Below are 23,702 nucleotides of genomic sequence, written 5' to 3'. Positions count from 1 at the left end.
CGTAGGGCGCGCCTGCATGTATCGGAAGTTTCTCGAATGTTATCGATGGTTCTATCCGCTGTCTCTTGTCGCTGGACCTTGTGTAATGTGATTGTTCGCACGCGCGGCGCGAATTGTGTGGAACTTTCCGGTAGACACGCGGGCACCAGCCAGCGATTATTCTGCATCCTTCGACGACTCGTGCATAAAAGGCGAAGCGCTTGACTCCGCAGGTCAGATTTTCGACGATCGCAGACTGCGTTCCTTGCTGTCGTTTTGCTTTTAGTTTAGCCAGTTTTCTGTTGGGACGGGTTCGCCCAATAAGAAAGTTAGTTTCGTCATACACAGTATTACTATACTGTGTTGTTTATCGTCACTACTACTACGTGAAAGTATGCACAACGGCACACGAACAAGCGGCTTTTTTTTTTGGGGGGGGGGGGGGAAGCAATGTATTCCGGGAGCTCAGTCCGTGGCGGGCACGTGGAAGGAGAGCCCTTCGGCCGCCTCCCTGTGCTCGGCGGTCTGAAGTCGCCGGATGGCCTCGCGACGCTCCCGCGCCTCTCGGCGCTTCTTCTGGATGAAGGTGGGGATGCCCACGGCGAGGAACACGAGGAACAGGCAGCCCAGCATCACCACCACGGGGCCCGCGGCGCCGAAGTCCTCGTGGCGACGACCTGCGTGCAAGTCGATGTTAATCGAGTTTCTAGCCTGTGCGAAGAGAGAGAAAAAAAGACACCCGCAGCAATGCATTCACTTGCGCATTTGCTTCCTATAAAGCCATAACCACCGGACTGGGCTATCACGACTGCATATAATAGTGACACTACAAGTGCCACTTGTGCTTGCGATTAAATGCCACTCACTCATCGCTATTTCTGATTACTGCTATATAGTACTGCTACTGAACTAAAAAAAACAATGGATGTATGGAACCGAAGAAGAAAAGGAAATTTTCTATTTTGCTACATAGCATCGCTTTGAATGGAGGAAACGGAGATAAAATTTTTTTAGCTGACGTTTTTCCATATACGATGAAACACGGAATGGTTCCTTTGATATTAATCGAATTCAGTTGGTTCTCCTATGGTGACGCGAAAAAATTATCATCAATATTGTGAGCTAAATTAGCTTTTTTTTTCGTCTCTTTACTATCGCCAATTAACATTTGCGAGCCCCTTCACCGGTCACGCAAATATAGGCAGACGTACCTCGTACGCACAAGCCAACGTGTCTTGGTTTCTGAATAAGATACGGCTGCAATCGGTACGGGTCATGCCATTCGGGGCATGGCTATATGAAGTCGCAGAGCGGACACACGGGTGGTGCCTCGTGGTAGCGGGTGTCTCGGCGTCTGATGCTCTGTCAGGTGGTAACATCGCATGTTCTCCATAGCTTGACAATAATTCTGCACGTATGGTCTGTCGTAACCAAATTCCAGCATTTCATTATGTCGTACTACACGAGAGTGGCAGTCATAAAGGGAGTAAAATAAACATCTACATATTCTTTCCGTAAAATTACAGAAAAACAATACACAGATAGTCTGTTACAAGAAGTCCCACATATTTCCTGCATTCTTTTTTTTTTTCACAGCGTTCTTACCGTGTGCTGTAACTACCGTTGCGGCTACTACTAATACCACTAGCACTACTACTACTACTACTACTACTACTACTACTACTACTACTACTACTACTACTACTACTACTACTATTACTACTACTACTACTAACTACTGTCATAAGTGCCGCCCACATTGGTCGATCGGGCAGGCGCATTTCGTACACGAACAGCTGTGCTAGGGCCCGAACACCTGCATACTAAGGCTGGTTATCGATGGTTAATCAGCCACGAAGATGCAGGCAGATTTAACAGGTTCAAAAGTTAAGTTCAAAAAAAGTTAAGTTTCAAAAGCTAGCAGGCCTCGACGTTGTAGTCTCTTCCAAACTTGTAACCTCGACCACTCGTACAACACTGCTCACCCCCGGGCGCCTTTAGTTGGGCCTTCAGCTGACGTCCGAACTTGATTTTTAAAATGAATAGAAAAAGAAGTTCGCATTTTATGGCAGGTCCTCAATAATGTCAGAAAAATATAAGCTATGCCATATTTAGCATACTTTATAAATATATAAAATATGCTTGCTTGAACGGAAAAAGAAAATTGAACACCTAGCAGTTTATGGCGGTGTAGTTTCAATCAAAAGCTCTCGCCCTTCCTGCCTTCTTTCTTTTAATATAATTATGAGAATCGCATTATTTTTTTTAAACTGAGAGATGAAGTTTACAACTCCTAAGCATATATCCCGTCTGTGCATGACGGATGAGGACGCCGAGTTAAATTGCATTTTTTCTTGATTGGCTTTACAAATCCCGCGAGCCTATTTTATGCTTTTTGGCTTCACTTCTAACAACTGCGTCTGTATTTATGTACGGCTGTTAAATAAACATTAACGTTGAATATTTCCTACATTTAGGCGAATTCTACAGGGATTTAATCTATGAGCCACAGCGTGATAAATATCTCTTTGTGATGTACGATAACCGTGCAATTAAGGAGCCAAGGGTAGTGACTGAAGAAAGTTCGACGTTTGCCTACATCTTAAATCATAGAGAATATGGACATATGATTTTTTGAATTGTATCATTTTCTAGTATATTTAGAAGATTCCATGGTCTGAAATGAAATTTCTCCCGTAAACCTCACTCCAGATTGTCCAAATTAAGATATGATAGAAGTGATTTCAGTTGCTGCCTGATGGCAGCCTTCCTGTCTTGGACAACTCATGAATGAATTATCTTCTAATCTTTGCCCCGTAGCTTTGGCTCGCTTCCACAGAAAGTAAATTTTGATGAAGTAGCACCACATGTGCACGAAAGTAATTGTTTAGAAAGCTAATTAGTTATGTTTATGGTAGTTAGTTGGATGTGTTTTGATTACTCGTGTAAGTAATCTATGCCTCTATTAATAATCCAGCTCAAGGACTATAGAATTGTGCTGTCCGCCACGGGGGATTTTTAGAAATATTGTAAAACATGAAAATGACCACCTGGTATGTCACAACACCACCCTGGTCCTCAGCGCGCAAGTCGAGCGAAGTGGCTAACCTCTCTGTCCTTGCCTCTATTTTTTTCCTCCTCGAACGGCATTTCAGTGTCGTTGCTGATGTTTTGAGAGCAAAAATGAGGGACGATGGAAAACGAATTTTTAAAATAAATTGTTAGTGCAAATGATCAAGTAACGTATGAAGAAGGGCTGTACAGAGGACGCACTGGAAGTGCTAGGCCAGCTCCTTCTGTCTACGGCGTCTACGCATTGTTACTGAATGTTCGGCAACATATAAGTAATCCAGGAGTAATCGATTACGTTATTATTGCTCCATTACTTTCATGGGGAGTAATTTGTGGCTGTAATCAATTACATTTTTTTGAATGAAGTAACTGTAATTGTAATCGGTTACTATTTTTTTTTTCTGTAACGTGTACAAGGCCTGCTCGGGACGTACGCATTTCTCGTGTCTGTCTTCTGCGACTGCGCTCCCGTCCAACGCGACAACAGAAAGGGCAGCAGCCCCCTGTTAAGCCTTATTGTCTCCTTTGTCGGATGTTCCTCTTCCATATAGCGCAGTCAATGATGAATGAAAGCTACCCACCGCCTTAGCTGGGTGGCTACTTCATTACGCTTCTGAGTTCGAGGTATCGCCAGATGTTTGTTGGGAGTGAAATGCGATAACGCTTGCGTGCTTACATTTTGGTGCATGGTAAAAGATCCTGTAGGTGGTTCAAATATATCCAGAGGCCCCCATTATACGGTATATGCCTCATAATCAAATTGTGATTTTCAACTTTTTTATCTATGTCGCTGAGAAAAAACAAAAACATACATGGACGAAGGTGACCCTTGGAAAGCTGCTATCGTGAGCAGCTTGACAGGTGTAGCCCCCCCCCCCCCCCCCACCCCCCAACCATGGCAAAACAAGCGGGAACTTTAAAAATTAAAGAGAAAAACCACAAGCTTAACTACGAATGTAAGCCGCGGTAGCAGCCAACCAGCCCCTTTTGCAGCCTGCATGGGACCTCCTCGCGGATCCGCTACTGTGTTGAAGAGATGCCTGCTTCAGTCGAGATTCTACGTTCTAATAACGCGGGTTCTCCCGAGGCTTGGCAGCCCAGGGAGCGAGCCTGAACTGTCGAGAACATTCACACACGTAGGACAGGCTCAACAACTGTGGGCGAAGGCTCTCCGGCTCGAATTTGGTCACAGCGCGTGTTACGAGAACGCTGGATGGCGGCCGGCTCGTCGCGGTCGCAAATTAACCGAATGCCCCCCCCCCCCCCCCCCCCCGCTCCCCATGTCCTGGTTCACGCGTGCCGTGCCGCGGCCGCGTGGTCTGGTACGAATTGCTGACCCGGCTGACTCAGCCCTGACGAACGTACGCGACGCAAATCGCTTAACGTTGTCACTCCGCTTCGCCGCGGCGGCTGCCCGCGTTGCTTCGGGACTCGGAAAAAATTACGGAAGGCGACGTTCGAGCGTTTCGTTATACGCTGAAAATTCGTGCCGCCCTTTCCGAGCCGGTGACTTTTGGTCACGACATAAAAGTGCGCGACATAATTCTTTTTCACCTATACTGTGTTGCACGTCCTTACGCCATCCAATACGTACTAGAATTAGAAGTGTCAGAATGTTCGTGATTTGTAATACGAATCGCAGAGTTCCTGCTATGATATTCGTAATTCGATGTCACGAATGACTATTAGAAGCTAGAAGTGGAAATAACTATGGAAGTGAACGTTCTTTACATTGATTCGACTACAAAAAGACCGTTGCCATTCGCAACTTTCACCGGCTATAGAGGGCACCACAACTTATCCAAAATGGCTGTTGATCCGGTGATCACCTGCACGGGGACATCGCCGCCTGCGTAGTTTTGGTCGCTGGTTGCCGCCACTTGCCGACTATAGAATCATCTTGCGTGGCATTGCACTTCCAATTCAGGAAGCAGCTCACGCTTGAGTGCGTAATGTCACACTTATAAGCAGCGAGAGGGTGACCAATGCGCTCCGTCATAATCAGTATATCAGCAAATATCAATGACACATTGAGCCACGCACTTGTTCACTTTCGAGAGCCATCGAGCCCGACTGGGATCTAATTTATATTCCAAATGGCTCCCTTCTGCAGCTTTCGCAAGCGAGTCAGTCGCGATCGACGAATTAGATATCAATCGGGCTTGATCGCGATCGTAAGTGCCCGTAGCACACCGATCAGGCGAGGCCCTTACGATTGAGACCGATCGGTACAGAATTTCGCGATCGCGAGTGGTTCCCCTCGGCAGCGACCGTAAGAGTCTGAATTATACAAAAGAACAATACGAGCATTCTTCTTGCGCAGATACCCTGGTTACACGTATGTGAGTGTGAGACTGTCTAACGGGTGACCTAGTGAGGTTAATTCGGGGTTTCGCACCCCAAAACAGGGTTTCCAATGAACCGTTTCACAGGCCATTCCTTTCTGTTGTCGCTTGTCCGAAGAAAAACTATGACGGCTTACGGCGACTTTTACGGTGCGGTTTGAGCGTTGCGGCACAAAGCCCCACACGCGATTGCTCTTGTACTTTGTTCCCATTTCTGAAACGCCAAAGTTCCAGGGCGATGTTTAAAAAAAAATCCTTCGCAATTTGCTTTCCGCATGCGCAAGAAGTCAAGAAAGCAACAACGACGAAGCGCAGGTCGCATGTTCTCGCCAGGCATGTATTTGTTCTGTACCCGCCGTGATTGCTCAATGGCTATGGTGTTGGGCTGCTGAGCACGATGTCGCGGGATCGAATCCCGGCCACGTCGGCCGTATTTCGATGGGGGCGAGAACACCCGTGTACTTAGATTTAGGTGCGCGTTAAAGAACCCCAGGTGGTCGAAATTTCCGGAGTCCTCCACTACCGCGTGCGCCATAATGAGAAAGTGGTTTTGGCATGTAAACCTCATAATTAATGTCTTCGTTCTATCATCAGATGACTGCTTTCGGCGGTTGCCGTGTGTTGGCTCTACCGTACCTGAAAGTTACGAATTTTGCGACCGGGCAATGCAGTTATTGAGTGAGTACACGGACTTATGCTTCATAGTTTGTTGTCGTTCAATAAGAATGGGTCGCATTTAAAAACACCTTATATAGACATTTATGAATGGGAAAATCGTCATCCACCCGAATGTAGCACGAGGCTACAAAGGAAGCCCGTATGGGTTTCTCAGAAAGATAGCTTCGCAGTTGAGGAAAAATTCGTCCTAGTTAGGCATTTATCCCCAGCTGCGAAGCTTCTCTTTTTGATAAAAGCCGACATGCTTGACCGTTACTACCACGTGACAATATCATCATCATATTATTAACTCCAGCTCGTCATCTCCATACTGCAGAAAGTGAAGGGACCAGCCGCTGCTAGGCTGACGACAAGGTGCCTCTGGTCAACTGGCGCACGCTATTATTTCGGCTTGGTATCTTACAAGCTTGCTCTCGTAAATACACCGCAAATATCGTCTTTTCCCCTGTGTTTCCCCAACAATGTAGTTATTCTTGTTAATTTTCTCAGGTCCATCGGCTGTATAGCACATGAGCACTTGAGAGTACGCATGCTTGACATGTCCATGTTGAGGAAGGAGAAGAAGCAAATGATCGCGAAGCACTGACGTAGCACTCGCTCAATTGGCTCACCAGCGATATTGTTAGGGTGATGACCCACGAGCTCGTCCGGAAACGCTGAAGGAACAAGAGAAACAAATAAACGCGATTAGGACACTAGCTTGCGGTTGCATGCAGACTCTACAGGGTCAACTGTACCCGAACATGGCTCAGAACGTCGACAAAACCAGCGACATAGCGGAGTAACGGAAGTTGATGTGATCACCTTTGACAAGCTGTTGAGCCTCTGTGACGGGACTCTGGAAGGACACATCTGCAAACATGTCGAAAGTAATAAAAGGCGTCATTGATTTGCATATTAAGCAGCTATAGATGACGTGTTCGTACGGTAGTCGGAGACGACGAGGGCAGGCGCATATAATTACGGGGCTAATGCCAGGGCCGGTGTAGAGTAAAACTATTCCAAGCTGTTTTTATTCCAAATCGACCATTATTCCTCCCTGATAGTCATAATGGCTCGGACTACGCCCATTTGGGCGTGGCGCCCACATATATGGGCTGGACTCGAACCATTCTGACCTATGAGGGCTAGGCCGATTTGGAATAAAAACAGGTTCGAATAGCTTTGAGTTATAACGGCCCTGCAGGCCATGGCTCCCTATACAGAGCAGTGCAGAGTAATTTAGTAAAAATTAAAAAAAGTAATGGCGCAAGGGGAAGTTCGCCAGCAGATGCAGGCCGAACTAATCCACTGAATACGGTGAGTTGGGTCAATCTTATAAGCCCGTCAATAACTGAAAATATTATGTTATGAACGCTATAGTTTAACTTACGCCAGGCTCGCCCTAGCGAATATCAATATGTTTCACCACAATGCATAAGACTTCTCACTGCACAAGGTTCCGTTGCCTCTGTTAGTATGCTTCACCACAATCTACTGTTTTCGGGCAATTTGCAATTTGTTTGTTTTCAGACAATTTCAGTAAGCTTCACCGCAATCCACAATTTATGTGACTAGCTTTACTGGAGTGCACTTCGCATTACGGCGAACAAACAACACAGCAATTCCAGATTACTATTCAGTTTCTGCAAGCCAGAATGCAGTATATCAATGTATTAGCATCACGGCTATTCATCGACGAGTTCAACCAGCACAAAAAATGAATCTAAACATTTCATCATTCAAGATGTCCGTTTTATAAAACAAGAGGCTCTTCGCTTAAAAGTGTGCCTGAAATAACTTCCGATGGCAAGTTGAAGTCTCTGTAGAACACATTGCAGCCCACGTACGAGCTCTTGCTCATCAATCATCGTTTCATTTACGCGTTTGCAAACTTGCATTATAGAAAGCATGCGCTTTGTGAGAGCCTGTTCGCTGCGGCTCTGTGGATGGATGGATGGATATTATGAGCGTCCCCTTTGGAACGGGGCGGTGGGTTGCGCTACCAAGCTCTTGCTACTATACTGCCTGATATCCTACCTAGGTTAAACAATGAAAAAAGAAAAACAAAAACACTATGAACTACCACGCCCAAATTTTCTAATCCCCTATTGCGAACTGTGCTTTTGTACGTCGCCGTCTTTTGTCGTACCCTACTTTTCTTCCACCAGTCCTCCAGTCGCCTCTTACTAATGTCTATTGCGGACATGTTTGGTTTACCACTGCTCCCTCTGAACCCAAGGGCTTCAAGGAGGCCAGTGGTGCCTAAATCGACCGCTGGGTAGACGTCTGTGGCTAGGTAGTTTGGCGCCATCTAGCCTGCATATGCTGAATGACAACTGTCGCCTCCGAGATCGTCGCGTAACAGCTTGCTTCTATTATCGATAATTTGGTGAAACACTTTAAATTTTGATGTTTTATGTGCCAAAACGGCGATTTTATTATGAGTCAGGCAGTAGTGGGTATCTGGGTTTCTCTTGATTAAGTCGGGGTCTTTAACGTATATACGTATATTCAGTGCTCCCATTTATGCGTAAGCATCCTTTGGCGAGTACTGTATACCCGTCACGTGAAAAGTGTAATGCCTTGTATCTGCACAAAAATGCCTAATTTGCAAAGTTAATACATTTAATCGTTATAATAGTGAAAATGTTGATGATTGGTAGCTTATAAACGATAAGTACCACAGTATAAACAAAAATAATACACATAGATATACATAGGGCTCCTTAGAAAATCCACGTGGAAGTTTGTAGTAGGGGTGGGCCAAGTGAAAATTGGGGGTGAGCCAACTTCAAACTGTCGGTTGGCTCAACTTGAATTTTGGACGCGGGTTGAGGGTGGGCCAACTTAAATTTGCAGGTGACCCAACTTCAATTTTGGGGGTGGGTCAACTAAAATTGGGTGGTGGGCTAGCTTAAGTTTGCAGGTGACCCAACTTGAAATTTGGACGTGGGCGAACTTCAATTGGGGGAGGGCCCAAATGAAGTTTGGTGATGTGCCAAGTGGAAATTTGGGGGTGGGCCAACTAAAGTGTCGGGTTAGGCCAACTTAAATTTACAAGTCACCCAACTTGAATTTTGTTGGTGGGCCAACTTAAATTTGTGGGTGGGCCAACTTGAAATTTGGGGTGGGTCAAATAAAATTTGGGCGTGGGCCAATTGAATTTGGGGGTGAGCCAACTTGAAATTTGAGGGGTGGGCCAACTTCAATTTGGGGGCAGGAAAACTGAAATTTGGGCGTATGCTGACGCATACTTGGACAACTGTAGGGGAGTTTCTGCATTTTTATTCTTAGTGGGCGCGTGAGTAAGTTTGAAATTATCTAAATAAACAAAATTGTAAATACTAGCGATTTTTTATACAATTCCAGATTGAAAACTGTCGCCAATTTCTTTGTGTTCTAAAGTAAGCGATTACTACAGTCATTCGAGTATACAAGAATGACGAGTGATACAAGCAATACATTTTCAGAAAGGTTTTGCTGCACTGGGCCATGGCTGCAACGCTGATACACCAGTAACTGTACGAACGTATGAAGGAAATGACTTCTGCCGAAACATCAAATAAATCACATTTGGAGAGCCTAAGAATTTAGTGTGCCGATTTAGGAAAGACAATTTAGTATTTCGACGACCACAGTATGTTTGCATACCTAAGCAGCGGTGTGTGCAGCGGCAGTATTACACATAGCGCCAATAAACGTAACATTTTACGTGCACCTTGTGGCGTATTGCTTCATTTTTTTATAAGTTTCGTTGTCATGCTGCAGCATGGTACTGTTCCAAAATTAGAGGCTCCTCGGTAAATGGGGTGTCCAATATTAATTATTATTAGCGACCTCTCATATTGCTTTAAACGTGGCATTTATTAAAATTTAGAAAACATATTGGGTATTTGATTTGCGTATTCGAAGGTGATTTCTCTCGAAAATTTGTATTAGATTCGATTCGGAAATTTCACTATTCGAAAACATCTGTTGGAATGAGTAAAACCATGACGGCTTGAGACACGATGGCGCAAACCACTGCAATTACTGAGTAAAGCATATCACCGATAAGTTTTTGCGTTATCTGAGTTCTGGAAGGCGCGTATCACGCAGAAGACGTTTCCCACAAGCACCCCTGACGAACTAGTCCTAGAGTTAAGCCTAACTTTCTATTGCGAGCATAATAGCCCCACTCGCATTCTAGTACATATTAGGAACCTAATTTTTAAATGACTGCTTAAAAACCGGTTTTAAAGAAAAGAAAATACGGGCATCGAAACGAAAACGGCTATGATGCTGTTCGACAACCTATTGACCCTTCTCGCGGCGATCCCACGGGCTCTGCCATGTTTGATCACGTGGTGACACGTCCATTGCTTGCCTCAACTTTCTCTATTAGCTCCGTGCTTACAATGGGTTGGCATGGCGCCGGTGCGGGTTAGCAAACCTCTATTTCGGGATATATCGTGGATGGCGACTGGGTGGACGACACGAAGCTTTGGCCATAGCTTCAGAGAATGTGCAAAAGAGATTTGGAAGCTGATTAAGATATGTACAAACGGTGCGAGCAGCGCATATATGGTGCTTGTTTTGAAAGCGGCGCTAAATATCTGTTCCAAAGCTATCCAAACTTTCCGCTCATGAATTCAATCAGGATTAGTGTGTTTTGCTCTTAGTCCTTTATTTGGCAAATATTTTAAAGCAGCGGCCACTCGCATTTTTGGCTCAGTACATTTCCTCGGCGCGGTCACTATCTCCTCCAGAAGAACTTCCCTTTGGCCTAGTTGGTATTTACTGCATATCATATTTACCGCAAATAAAGACGGGGAGAGAGGGAGAGAACACATAAACAGCACGGGCGGTAACTTTCAACTGTTTTATTCACGGCAGCCCGTGGGCATATATAGGCAAATAGAACATGCACAGATCGCAGCAAACAAGAATAGACATCAGCTTAACGTGGCAACCAATTATCAAAAAAATCTATTTCCGTTTGAAACAACCTAATGGAGGTATCGCTAACACAGTCTTGGCCTTTCTTTTTTATGCCCACGAGCTGCTGTGAATAGAACAGTTGAAAGTTACCGCCCGTGCTGTTTATGTGTTCTCTCCCTCTGTCCCCGTCTTTATTTGCGGTCAATATGATATGCACTATCTGCTTGTTTTCTACCTAATCAATCGCGGGTTTGCTCAGTTCCGGTAGATTTGTTCTTTCTGCGTTCAAGGCTTGAAACGTAGCCGTTTTGTACGTTGTAATACCTTGTAGCAAAGATGTATTATCGCTAGTAATTCGCCCATTCTTGTGGATCGTCACGAAACATTCAGCTGTGACCGTTCGGTGCGCTATCGGTGCAGTTTGTCATTTATTGTGCGTATATAGAGCGCATATATTCAAGTGTGCGCGCACCCACTTATGGACACATATTGCGATAGAGTGAGCGTAGGTTGCCGTGCCAGTAGGGGTATATGTGCGTAAAACACTGTGCGCGAAACGTACTATGACAGCAAGCGGCACTACTCCCTTTGTCGTTGTTTAACGAGTGGCACTCACTCTTGCCGACGTTCCTAGGCTGAAGCAATTTCTTTCAAGTTTAGTGGTAGAACGCTGTTGGATGAGCGAATTTCGGTATCCTCGAAGAAAGCTCTGCATCTCGAAGAGCCGGCACCACGTACGGACAGTTGCAGCAAAGGTCCGCGAACTTGGCTTCCTTAATACACCACTCACTATTCTTGCAGCCAACGAGTGCGCGCGTCTTCAATCCACATGATTCAATCCGGCATGATTGGAGCACAGCGCGTTAGCGGAAACTCAGTTGCATTTCTGACAGCTGACCGCACAGAAGCAAGGTGGAAGCGGTAGCGGTTTCGTATTAGCGCGCGGTCGATGAGGCCACGTGCAGCGCGCCCCCCGAAAGCGCCATCTCGTTCATGTAGAACAAACTGCTCGGCGGAAAGGGTCAACAGCAGTGGCAACTTCATTTTCATGTTCTTAGAATAATGACGGGATCTGCACGGTGGCACGGGTTGCAGGCTCATTTTCGGCAGGCACTTTTGCCATCGGAAGTTTGTACAGATCATTGCCCTGGTTTATGCGAGTGCCTCAGCTGCCCGGCTGCTACTACACTGATTTTACGCGCAAGGGAATAATGATGGAGGCTAGGGTATACTCACTTGGCACTATGAAAGGGCTCTCGCGCGAAAGTAGCCTGGTGATATTGTGAGTTGCATTGGCACCAAGAATCCCTGCAGTAGAAAGTGGCGTGCGTATGTAAAGTATGTCCGGTATGACCATAAATGGAGAAAACAAAACAAAAGGAAATGCTTGGCGTAATGACCTCTCTATTTTACGAATCGGAATCAGAATCAGAATCAGTTTTTATTGAGATCATTAGAAAGATTACAAGTTGTTAATATTCAGAAGGAGGTCCCGAAGTCAAAGACTGCAATGGGACCTCCTTTACAGAGTAAACGTAATAATACAAAAGTACAGCAGTTTCAACAAATTTTTAACATAGAAAGATTACAGGTTTTAGTATGAGTAGCATGATTGAAGAATTACATATACATAAATGTCATGAAAAAAAGCACTGTAACACAACCTCGTAGACAACTGATAAAGTAACTGCGTAGATGACGTGACGAACACAGTATAATTTGTTAACTCGAATGTATATGTGAGGCAGAAACAGAAACCTAACGTTATGGCAATGAAAATGAAATGAAGGCACCCTGGCACGAATGGCGAAGGTTGTGGCGCGCCATGCTAATGAGTTATCTAGTGCGATGAATGATTTATAAGTTTTGCAGAATTATTGTGTCTAACGTCATGAAGCTGCGAAGTGGGCAACGAACGACGCCGTAGCCATGGAATCGCTTAACACTTCCATGGTCCCTCCTCTAGGGCGTAATATAATGTAATGCAATTAATGGTAATGCGCATAAATCACACACAACAATATATGTCATGTCGCCACTAGGCACTTTCTTACTCTACCCCACCCGTCCATCTTCTGTTTTACGTCTTCTGTGCGCGCCTCTGTCAAGCCAGTCCTAGGCTTTTTGGGTGCACCCCTAACATCCCTGATATTGAAATAAAGGTATTTGTATTTATTTGTATTTGCACCTTTTCTAGACCGCTTCTAATCCCCCCGATATTCCAGTCAATGACAACGGGCACTCACGAATGAAAACCTTTGGCAATTCATCCTTTGCAAATTTGCTCAGAACAGGCTATGGCTACTTTGCCGATAGTCCACCTTTAACGATAACAATTTATTTATGTTCGACTTGGCATCGTCATAATTCATGATGTCATGCCGAGCTACTGCGTGAAATACGAGCTGGTTTCGCCAACCGTCTCTCGGTTTTGCATATTTTCTGGCTTAGGAAGCCTCTTCTCAAGTTGGGAGCGGTTTTTTGTAATTGTAGTACGTTTATTTGTAATGCAGCACAAATATTTTTTCTCTTTATTCTTTAAGTGACTTGCCTTAAAAACAGGAAACGCAAATTGTAGGCGCGAGGCCGTAAATAAAATCTAATCTATTCCGCGATATCTAGGATTCTTGCTTTAGATAGCGCCAAAATATGTAGAAAAGTGGAGGGCTGAAAAGCCGACCGCCACAATTTGTTTGGCGGAGAACCGCACGCGGAGTGTGACGCTTCAAACAACACGAATGCTGGCATGTCACTTGCCTTTTATTCGTCGCTTTCGTCTCTTTTCCCTTTAATTCTTAACACTTTCTGGACCCAATGAGTCCTGCAGGAATCAGGGCGTTTTGCTGGATATATTTAACGTCAAGAAAAACAAACCAAGGAAAGGATTTTCAGAAGCGCGAAAGCCAACACTGATCGTAGCGTAATCTGTCGACTTCGCGCCGCAGATGGATATTTCTCAAGTGTCCGTCTGTCGCGCAGCACGTTGAGGTTGGCCCTCCGCACTCTATTTTTGGAGTTTGCTGCCTATACTCGCGGTCAAATTTCTGCGGCTATCAAGGCAAAACTACGGGGGGCGGAGCTTCTGCGCACGTGTTAGCGCGCCAAGTAGTACGACAGTGTTTGACAGTGCATGCTTTTGGTTGCTCGGAACAGGCGCTGAATCGACACAGCTTCCACGTGCGATGGTTTGACGTTTTGCCCAGACGCGATAGGGAAAAGCCGCAAAATAAGTCGATATTCACAATCATTGGTGCGTTTTCGCCTTATTTAACTGTTGCTAACAACGTGTTGATGTTTTCTCTTCCGCAGCTTAAGCTAACGTCGACGAAAACGCGGGACGCTTTTCAGAAGCAATCTCACTTGTGCGCGCTTTGCCTCCGTAGCTTTCCCCTGATAGCCACAGAAAGTCGTCGGTGAGTGTAAAGCATATCGTCTGCCCTCGTTGGCATGCGGTGCATGCGCGACCCGTGAGATGAATTGTTTAGAAGGTCTCCTGAGACGGGCACTGTGCATTTGGCTGCAAAAGCGACCAAGCCGACTGGACGCACCGTCACGATCCACTCAGTCGGCACCGCCGCAGAGCCCAGAGCACCGTTCGGGCTTCCACTGCTGCTGCATGAGCGTTTTGAACACAAATACTAGTCTTTCTGCCTTGTTCCTACCCAGCTCTGAGCCTCATATTGCGTGCGCGTCTAAAAAAGTAGCGCTGCATTACTTCCATAAGAAAGGAAAAAAGAAAAGGAATCCTACTCAGCTGCTGCATGCATACCACACCATTGTGCCTAATTTATATTCTGAATAGAACGGACACTAAATGTCAAGCTTACTTTATTTAGTTCTTTCTTTGAACGTTCACAAACGCCGACCGTCTTCCTCCGGTCCCGCATCGACCACTGTTGAGGTGCAGTCTGGCACGCTTCTCATCATGCAAGCGTTCTCTGAAGAATTCAGCGCAACAGTAAACGTTCCTATCGCTTTCAACGCTTGCCCTGCGGGCTCAACTGAGACTCTTTCAAAAACAATGTGCGTTTTCTTGGCGAGGCATCCCCGTTTTTCCGCATTGAGCATGTGTTTTCCCAGCCTCTATCGTGGGCCTATCGCAGAGACAGTGCAATTTACACGCACAGGGTGATCATTTTTAAGTTTTATGCAATTTTTAAAAGTCGCTTATGGCATATTGCAAGATTGGTGTCCTTGAGCTGGATTGTTCAAAGGACGAGAAATTAATTAATAATACTAATATTATATATTAATATTGTTTAATTATTAGTATGGTGCCATCGTACGCTGCGCTGTACCCATAGGTGTGCAATCATAAGAAGAACAGAAAGTAAAATCAACGATAGATTGCATCAATCTTCATCACGTCGGAGTGTAATGTAATGCGCGCAAGTCCCCCACTATGGCATATCAAGACTAGCATGTAACGACACTCTGATTTATATCTGGTTTTAGCAACATCTAACACGGTTCTCCTTCCTATATCGCTGCAAGTCTGAAAGGTGCGTTATGGCAGTGGTGAGAGATGAAGAGAGAGAGAGAGAGAGAGAGAGAAAATTTTTGATCGAAGTACACAGAAATCTGCCGGCGTATAAGTAGGCGCCTACTTGCTACTCTGCAGAGAGAAAAGTATCAGGGACAGAAAGACCGCAGGAGCAGGAAAGTGGGAAAGAAAAAGAAAAAGAAAATAATTGATCACGGTATGCACGGGTGAGATAATGTTGATGGTTTTCATCTAGACATATCACCGTTTGTCAATTAAGACGATCTGTTAAAGGAATATAAAAATAAATTTCAAAGATTGTCGTTGCATTGTAGCAGAAGGTACATTTTATATTCACATATACTGCCGCCTCATCGCCAGACATTACCGGGGTGGGTACAGAAGTTGCTTACACGTGTAATAAATCAAATATGATACAGTGTACATTAGCATACATAAAAACCATAAAACTGTATGGGTGTGCATGGAATAGGAGATCACGTTACATACACGCGTAGCGCATACCAAAATAAAATTTCGTTGAAAAGGCACCATACTGAACGGTACATATATCAGAATAAATTAGAATAGTGTACAAGCATGCCTTAACATTCTTCCTAGTGTTCATTAGGACCTAGTACTATTCTCAAACCTAATGGTTCTTGGGAAACAGTGCCCATTCGTCTAAAATGACAAGTTGTCTCGTCTCTGTAACCTATACATTCAAACAAAATATGTTACAGAGTTTCCAATGCACCACAGTTACTACAATCGCTGGTGCGTGGCCCAAACAAACAACGGCATACAGCGATGTGGCTCTTAAGTAAAATCCCCTACCTACAGGCACGAAAGGACGTTAGCACAGACCGACTATTTATAAGATGTGCTAAGGTGTATCTCCAAGCGCAAGAGCAACAAAGAAGAACAAACAGGAAATGTCATACGCACCGAGTAGGTAGCTAGCCTCCATGCCAGTTTGATGATGAAGATAGTGATTTCGAAGCACACGCCACTTTGTCCTTCTCCTTGTCTATGCTCCGTGATGGAATCCTAGACTATACGTACTACACAGAATAAATTTTAATAACGAAAAGAAGGAAAAACGAAGCTACCTATGCCCAGCAGTGAATGATGATAGAATTTGCTGAGCTCCAACGCAAACGTTCATCTACGCCAGAGTGGCCGTAGAAGGAGACCGCGCATGACGACTTCTGAATCGTTCAGCTTGAAAACAGAAGCCCCCCACTGGTCATTGCAAATAATGTTTTACCGCCGTTCGTTGGAAAGTTACCGCCTACTTTTTTTTCACAGCCACGACAAACCGCGAGTCGGAGATTAGCGCACCTTCAGCGCGCCGCCTTCAGTGGCGGCTGGCACTCCTTATTATTAAAGGTTGTTGAACTGCTTGCACTACCGTTGCACGCTCATCTACAACCGAGCGAATTCGAGTGCCGGCAGCTATACTTATCTTACAGACGGCTAAAAAACTAGCGCTCGGAATAACGCAGGCCGCGACGAGATATTAACCGCATGCCTGAGGCGGACTGCAGGTGTTATCGGGCGTCTTTGTTCCTAGCTACAAGCTCGGCAGTGAGTGTTGATGATTTATTAACGAAGTTATCGGCTTGAAGCGTCACCGAAACTCTCACATCCCTGAAAGACGTCGTCGAGGAGAGCGGCTCCGAATAAATATCCACCCCCTGGCAATTTGTTATATGATCCCAACAGGCTGTACGCGAACGTTCTTTCATTCCGCCATTATCGGAATGCCATCGCTATGCGAACCGAACCTGCTACTTCGTGGTAGACAGAATATCGCCATTGACAGGGCGCCATGGGGCAGTAAATTTTCGTAATTTAATGCTAAGGATTACGCAAACAAACCGATATGCTTATCATACATATATTGGATTCAATGAACTTTGTTCAGAATATGCAGTGTGTCTCATGTGAATGGAGGCAGATTATAACTTCCTACTCCCCTGTCAAATAAAAAAAACAACAAATCAAATAACGAAAAGGTATGTAGAGCCCCGCAAACGAAATTGATGAGCCGTTATTATAGGACAATTCAACTAAAACTATATTTATTTTGATCCGCCGCGGCATCTCAGTGCCTATTGCGCGGCTGAGCTCTAAGTCGCGGGTTCAATATCGGCCCCAGTGGCACCATTTCGATGGAGGCAAAGTGAAAAAAAAAAAAAAAAAACGCTCGTCTGCCGTGCCTTAGTTGCATGTTAAAGAATCTCAAGAATGGTATGGTATGGTATGGTATGGTATGGCATGGTAAAACTTTATTGAGGCCCTGCAGCTACCGAGTCATCACGAAGCGGGCCGCTCCCACGTGGGAACCGGAAGGCCAAGCCTCTCGACCGGATCACCAGGTGGCCAAATTAATCCGAAACGACCACTATACCGCATGCCTCATAATCAGATTATAGTTTTCGCACCTAAAACCCCATACTTATTGTTCGTTTTCGCGTCTTGTCACTGGAGCAAGCAGTATGCCACGTTCGTTATCAGCAGGATCGGCCGGTCGTAGAGGGTGCATAACAAAGAAAATTATTAGATTGGAACGAAGCGAACGCACACAACATACATAAGCAACATGAATAAACTAAACGTAGTGACATTCCCCCTCCTGGCATCTTCTTCTCGCCTCTCGTGCGCTCCGCCGCCGTTCGCAATGCCAGTTTGCTTTTTTTTGTTGGCGGGGAACACGTTGTGCTGCATCCCGATCATCGCCAGGAGCACCGCGATCAAGTGCATTCGTTATGGCGCCAGTGCAAGTAAAACACGCACACACACACACGCACATGTACACACACACACACACACACACACAAAAAAAAAAAAAACAAGAAAACAAAAGTCGGGGCCGGCAGCTCATGGACGCTCGTGTGCTTTGTTTCCGCAGAAACGGTGCGAGGGCAACCCCGTGGTTCCGTTCCACCAACAGGGACGAACGGATAAGTCCCGGACCTCTTCACATGCCCTCACTCACCCGGACGGGCGGCCATATAAAAGAATGTTGCTACCTTTAGTTTTATTCAGGGGGGGGGGGGGGGGAGGGCTTAAATACGCCTCCTCTAAGGCGCCACCACACAGTCACTGCCCTGACTGGCGCGGTCACAAAGAGACAGTGGCCGTTTTAATATAAGGATTCCTTGGGCTTGATTATATATATTTTTTTAGGCATTCAGCATTAGCAGTGTCAAAGAAGGAAGAAAGTGTATATGCGAAAATTGTGTGAATCCGGACACGCGGTAGAGGAAGAGAGGGGATGCGAAAGCTTAGAATGTGTATTTTGCATGTAATATAGTGTAACTGACGGTGCTCTGCTCCGGACCACGGTCAGTTGCACTTCGCTCCTCAATGAGGCTGGAAGGGTGTCTAGTGAGCTCCTGAACAATACTTTGCAATCTGGTGAGCGCCATTTATATAATGGATCCTGGACCTCCAAGAGGCGTGTCGCAACGCCAACTCATTAATTCTCTCGCATTTACAGCTAAATCGTGGCTGATTTCTTGTTTTCGTTTTTATCGTGCACCGTTCACGGCTAGCCGAACCCGGCTACAACGACGGCGGACAGCTGCTCTGGCGTCTGAGCTAGCGCCAAAAAGGAACGAGAACAAATACGCCGCATTATTCCAGTCTAGGGGCGGGTAATGCAAGCATTGCTTTCCCTCTGTTCTATTGTTTTCTTATCATCCGTCGTTCAAGGAGGGAGTCGTCTACGGCGATAACGTACGCCCACCGGCGCTTTGACGACGCGCGAAACGGAATAACATTGAAATAGTATCCCGACCCCTGACGACGATACGGCGACGGAGGTACTGATCACTGATGCACAAGAACATCGACGATGACCCAAAGCAGATGGCGGCCGACGACACCATGTCAGCTATGACCGTGACAGCACGGTGACTTATACGTCGTGGTGCCGAGTGCGCCATGAGTCACCACAGATAGAGCGCCGTTTTGTTTTGAATTTTGCAAAGGAAACACGATGAAGATAAACATGACGGCAATACATGCGACAGAGGCAGGAAACTTGGTTCATGTACCCCGAACTCCAATCGCTGTAAGAATTAGGCGCAACGAAAAATTGAAAGTAAGAAATCTGTGTTGCAATAACGCAGTGAGGTTAACGCATAGGATTTCTTGACTCTTGTGTGAAAAAAAGAACACTTTATATAAAAAAAAAGCCAGCGCGCTGATGCATGTTTTAGTGTCGAGTATCGCATATCGATGTAATTCTATTTTGCGTAAAACGGGGTTCCAGGGAACATTGTTTTGCATAAGAGACGAGTCAGCCATTGTGCGAGCGCAAGTCGAGAAGCTGCGATGAGAATATTCATTGCTTTTGCCCTGTACGCGACTGATGCCGGGGCTGGGAGGAGAGCCGCAGTGATGCCAGTCAGGGTGGTCGCCTGTGTCGTTTGCTACACTTCCACTGTAATTGCTGAAAGTTTGTTTGCTTGCGACCCCTTAAAATACATGCATTTGTAGCGCATATGTATTGTTGCATGTAGTTGTATCCACCGCTTTACAAAATGAAGAAACACCAATTAGCCTAATTTATTGAATTACCCTCAAGAAGCCGCTGCTGGAAATGCACGAACTTCTCAGTTTTTTACTACACACACACACACACACACAAACACACACACACACGCGCACACACGCGCACACACACACACACACACACACACACAAACACACAAACACACACACACGCACACACACACACACACACACACACGCACACACACACACATATACACGCACGCACGCACGCCCACCGGAAGTGAAGGTGGCGAGGATTCGAATCCTAGATTTATACATCATGTAGATACGTGGTACGCCTTTTTTTGTGCGCACATGAGGGATAGGGTTCGCGGTATTGCGAGATCGATCAATCAATTCACGAATTCTTGTAACTGGCTTACCTTGTGACCACATGTAGCCCTTCTTACGTCTGTTCGACACGACTATATGCACGTGCTTCACTGAAACCTGGCCAACATATTACGAGCGTTTCTCGCTCAAAAAAAAGCACATACACACGTTTACTTAAGCCCGTCGTTTATAGAAATCTTTTGTTTGGAGAAAACATCTGCTTGCAAATGAAAACAGGTGTGTGGCCTGGTAATAGATGGCTTCTTTCTGTGTACTGGAATAAAGAGAGAGAGAGAGAGAGAATTACAGTTCACACGGAGTAATAATAATAAACTGCTTTGTAAACCTCGCCATGTAAGAACCGGTACGCAAGTACCCGGTTGGGTTGAACCATATTTGACGCATCGTTAGCAAGGTGCTAGAGTAAAAGATGCTGCATCGAGGGTTCAGGGGTACCGCAAGGATCCATATTAGGTCCCCCCCTGCCTTTTCTATATACAGTGACACTTCTTCAACTGTCGAATCACCTGTTAAAATTAAGCCTTTGGCCGGCTTAAACCGGGCAAAGGCTTGATTTCAGGCAATTAAACCATTGCCTGAAATCAATCAGCTCATGATGTAATAAATGAGGGATGGAACTACAAGAAAGCTGCTTTCAGTCATATAATAAAAAATTGAAAGTCACTTTAGCATACACCAAAGAGCGTGATGAGGAAAGCCTGCGTGCTCCAGGGACAGCAATTAAATTACTCGATATTCTCATTCGAATGCGTTGTTACTTCATATTTCTTCATATTGCTACGGAACAATATGTGCGATCACGGAAAGGCGAGCAGTGCGAAGGCGACGACGACGATGAGAAGCTAGCCCACCCTAGATTGCAGATTCCGGATGCTTAAGGTTCAGACATATTTAAAAATTTATGAGTTTTGAAAAATGCGTGCGCAATATGCTTTTATCACTGAACCATCTGAGTTTTTTCAGGTATCGTGGTCAAGATTCCACAGCCCTCAGATACTATTTGTGCAAGCACAGTTACAACAATTGGACGTGTCCATACGCCAAGTTTGTCATTCAAATAATGACTTAACAGACCTCAAAATTGAGTTCGAGGACATAGTTCCGAATCATGCTAAACTGTTACCAAGGCGAGATTTAATTAACATCTTACATGACCACCTACACCAACTAACCACTGAAAATGTAATAGCCACTGACGCTTCTGTGTGCAATGAGAAGGCGGGAGTGGGGATCTTCTCTGAATCTCTACAATGGTCTTACTCGCTTCGTCTTCCCGATTTCACACCTATATTTCAAGCAGAATTATTAGCAAATATATTAGCGTTACGAAAACTTCCCCAAAACGACCCATTAGCTGTTATTGTGACCGACTCGCTATCTGTATGTGCAGCACTGACTGCATCTTTAGATACAAGAATTCAAAGAACATTTCGTTCGATGGTACCTCCGTACTTACGGAAAGTATGTTTGCTTTGGGTACCGGGACATGGCCGATTCACTCGCACGAGCATCCCTCAACGGCCCTATCATATCTGTTTTGCCGACATCAGCTTATGTCACCGCGGCTAGGTATAGAAATTTCGCTATATCCCAAAACTCTACAACATCCATACTAACACCGTCTTCTGATTTCCACCATCTTGGCTTCCCATGGAATAATAATTGGTGTCCTTCAAGACAATTGGAAGTTTCTTTTACAAAATTGAGATGCCGTATACCTCCTCTAAATTTTTACTTACACAGGTCTGGTCTCGCTATGTCCCCTCTATGTTCTTTTTGCAGTGCCCCTGAAACGATCGAACATTATTTTCTCTCCTGCCACCGCTTTATAAGACAAAGAAAATTATTAGTACACTCATTCAACAAACTTGGGCTATCGCTAACCTCACCAACCATTCTTTCTTTTGGTGCGACCTCACTGGGATCAAGCCACAGGGATGCTTTTCTTGCAATTTACAATTTTATTAGAGATACAAAAAGAGTACCTTGCTGACTTTCTAAAATTATCAATATTTTCTATTATTTCGTTCATTTACGTTAATTTATTTTATCAAATTCTTAACAATATTTTCATCACACGTCTAAATTACAGTTCTAGTCCCACGCTCCACTATTTAAACATGGTTTGGCTTTACTTCTAAGCATACGAAAAACCGCCTGCTTCTTGGCCAATCTCCCATAGTGGGTATGCGCCATTGTCTGGGACACATGACAAGACAAGACAAGCGCAGCGTATTTTCTTGTAAATATACTTGTACATAGCTTTTCCTCTGCGTCTTCCTACGTGACATATCTGATGGAGGTGGACGTTCCTTGTGCCTCGTCACGGAGCTTCGCAGTGGACGGTACGTCGAGCCTTCCTTCATGGCTCCCGGCGACGACAACCGGACTCCCCCGGCTCCGACACCAGCTGCCACTTCGACGACTTACATCACTCTCCCCGCTCCCCGTGATCCTGGCGTATTCTCGGGCAAAGATGGGGAAGACGTCGATGACTGCATCAGCCTGTATGAACACGTCAGCCGCTATAACCGGTGGGACCCTACTATTATGCTCGCCAGCGTAGTCTTTTACCTCGGTGGCACACCTAGAGTTTGGTATCGCACGCACGAAGATGACCTCACCAGTTGGGATTAACCTAAGACACAGCTTCGGGACTTGTTCGGTAACCCCTATGGTCACCAACTTGCCGCGCAGAAGGCGCTTTCCGGCCGTGTGCAGACGTCAACCGAGCCCTATGTCACGTACATTCAGGACGTCAGGGCTCTGTGCCGCAAAGTTGACACGCACATGACTGAGTCAGACAAGGTTGCCCACATCCTCAAAGGCATTGCCGATGACGCCTTCAACTTGCTCGTTTGCAACAACGTAGCGATGGTGGATGCTGTTATAAAAGAGTGCCGCCGCCTGGAACTCGCTAAAAACCGACGTATTGACCAGCAGTTTGCCCGTCTGCCCAACACCCCAGCGACATCTTCCTGTGCCGACACTCCTCGTCCCAACAACACTGCCGATGTTACCAGGATCGTCCGGCGTGAGATCGAGGCCGCCTATCCGGCTGCCTTCGACTCCAGTCCCACCAACACATCTGCAGTCACGGTCTCACTGATCTAGGCAGTTGCCCGCCAAGAGTTCGAAAACATGGGTCTTCACACCATCTGCTCGGCCCATCGTCCTGATACCCGCCCGGCTTCTTCGATTCCGCCCCGTCCCGCACCTTCTTACCCACCACGTTTCCGCAACCCATCTGAATGGCGCACTGCTGACGACAAGCCCATTTGTTTCCACTGCCATCGAATCGGCACATTTCTCGGCACTGT

At 45.6% G+C, this 23,702-nt stretch overlaps 1 protein-coding gene across 2 annotated transcripts; it reads right to left on the bottom strand.

Moving 5' to 3' along the window:
- Nucleotides 1–415: 415 nt before the first annotated feature.
- On the bottom strand, nt 416–20,497 carry LOC129384678 (uncharacterized). 2 transcript variants are annotated; one of them, XM_055070296.1, is made up of 5 exons: nt 20,412–20,497; nt 12,213–12,284; nt 6,879–6,926; nt 6,686–6,730; nt 416–656 (listed from the first exon to the last, which is right to left on the bottom strand). In XM_055070296.1, the coding sequence occupies exons 1-5, from the start codon at nt 20,422–20,424 to the stop codon at nt 445–447; spliced, it is 390 nt and encodes a 129-aa protein (XP_054926271.1). In that variant the 5' UTR covers nt 20,425–20,497; the 3' UTR covers nt 416–444. The 2 variants fall into 2 exon arrangements, with proteins under 2 accessions (XP_054926271.1, XP_054926270.1); XM_055070295.2 differs by lacking the exon at nt 20,412–20,497 and adding an exon at nt 16,408–16,793.
- Nucleotides 20,498–23,702: the final 3,205 nt, after the last annotated feature.

The sequence above is a fragment of the Dermacentor andersoni genome, chromosome 5, assembly GCF_023375885.2.
Source record: "Dermacentor andersoni chromosome 5, qqDerAnde1_hic_scaffold, whole genome shotgun sequence".
NCBI classification, from domain to species: Eukaryota; Metazoa; Arthropoda; class Arachnida; order Ixodida; family Ixodidae; genus Dermacentor; species Dermacentor andersoni.
The sequence above is the reverse complement of the archived record's forward strand: the minus strand, read 5'-3'. Positions and strand labels throughout refer to the sequence as shown.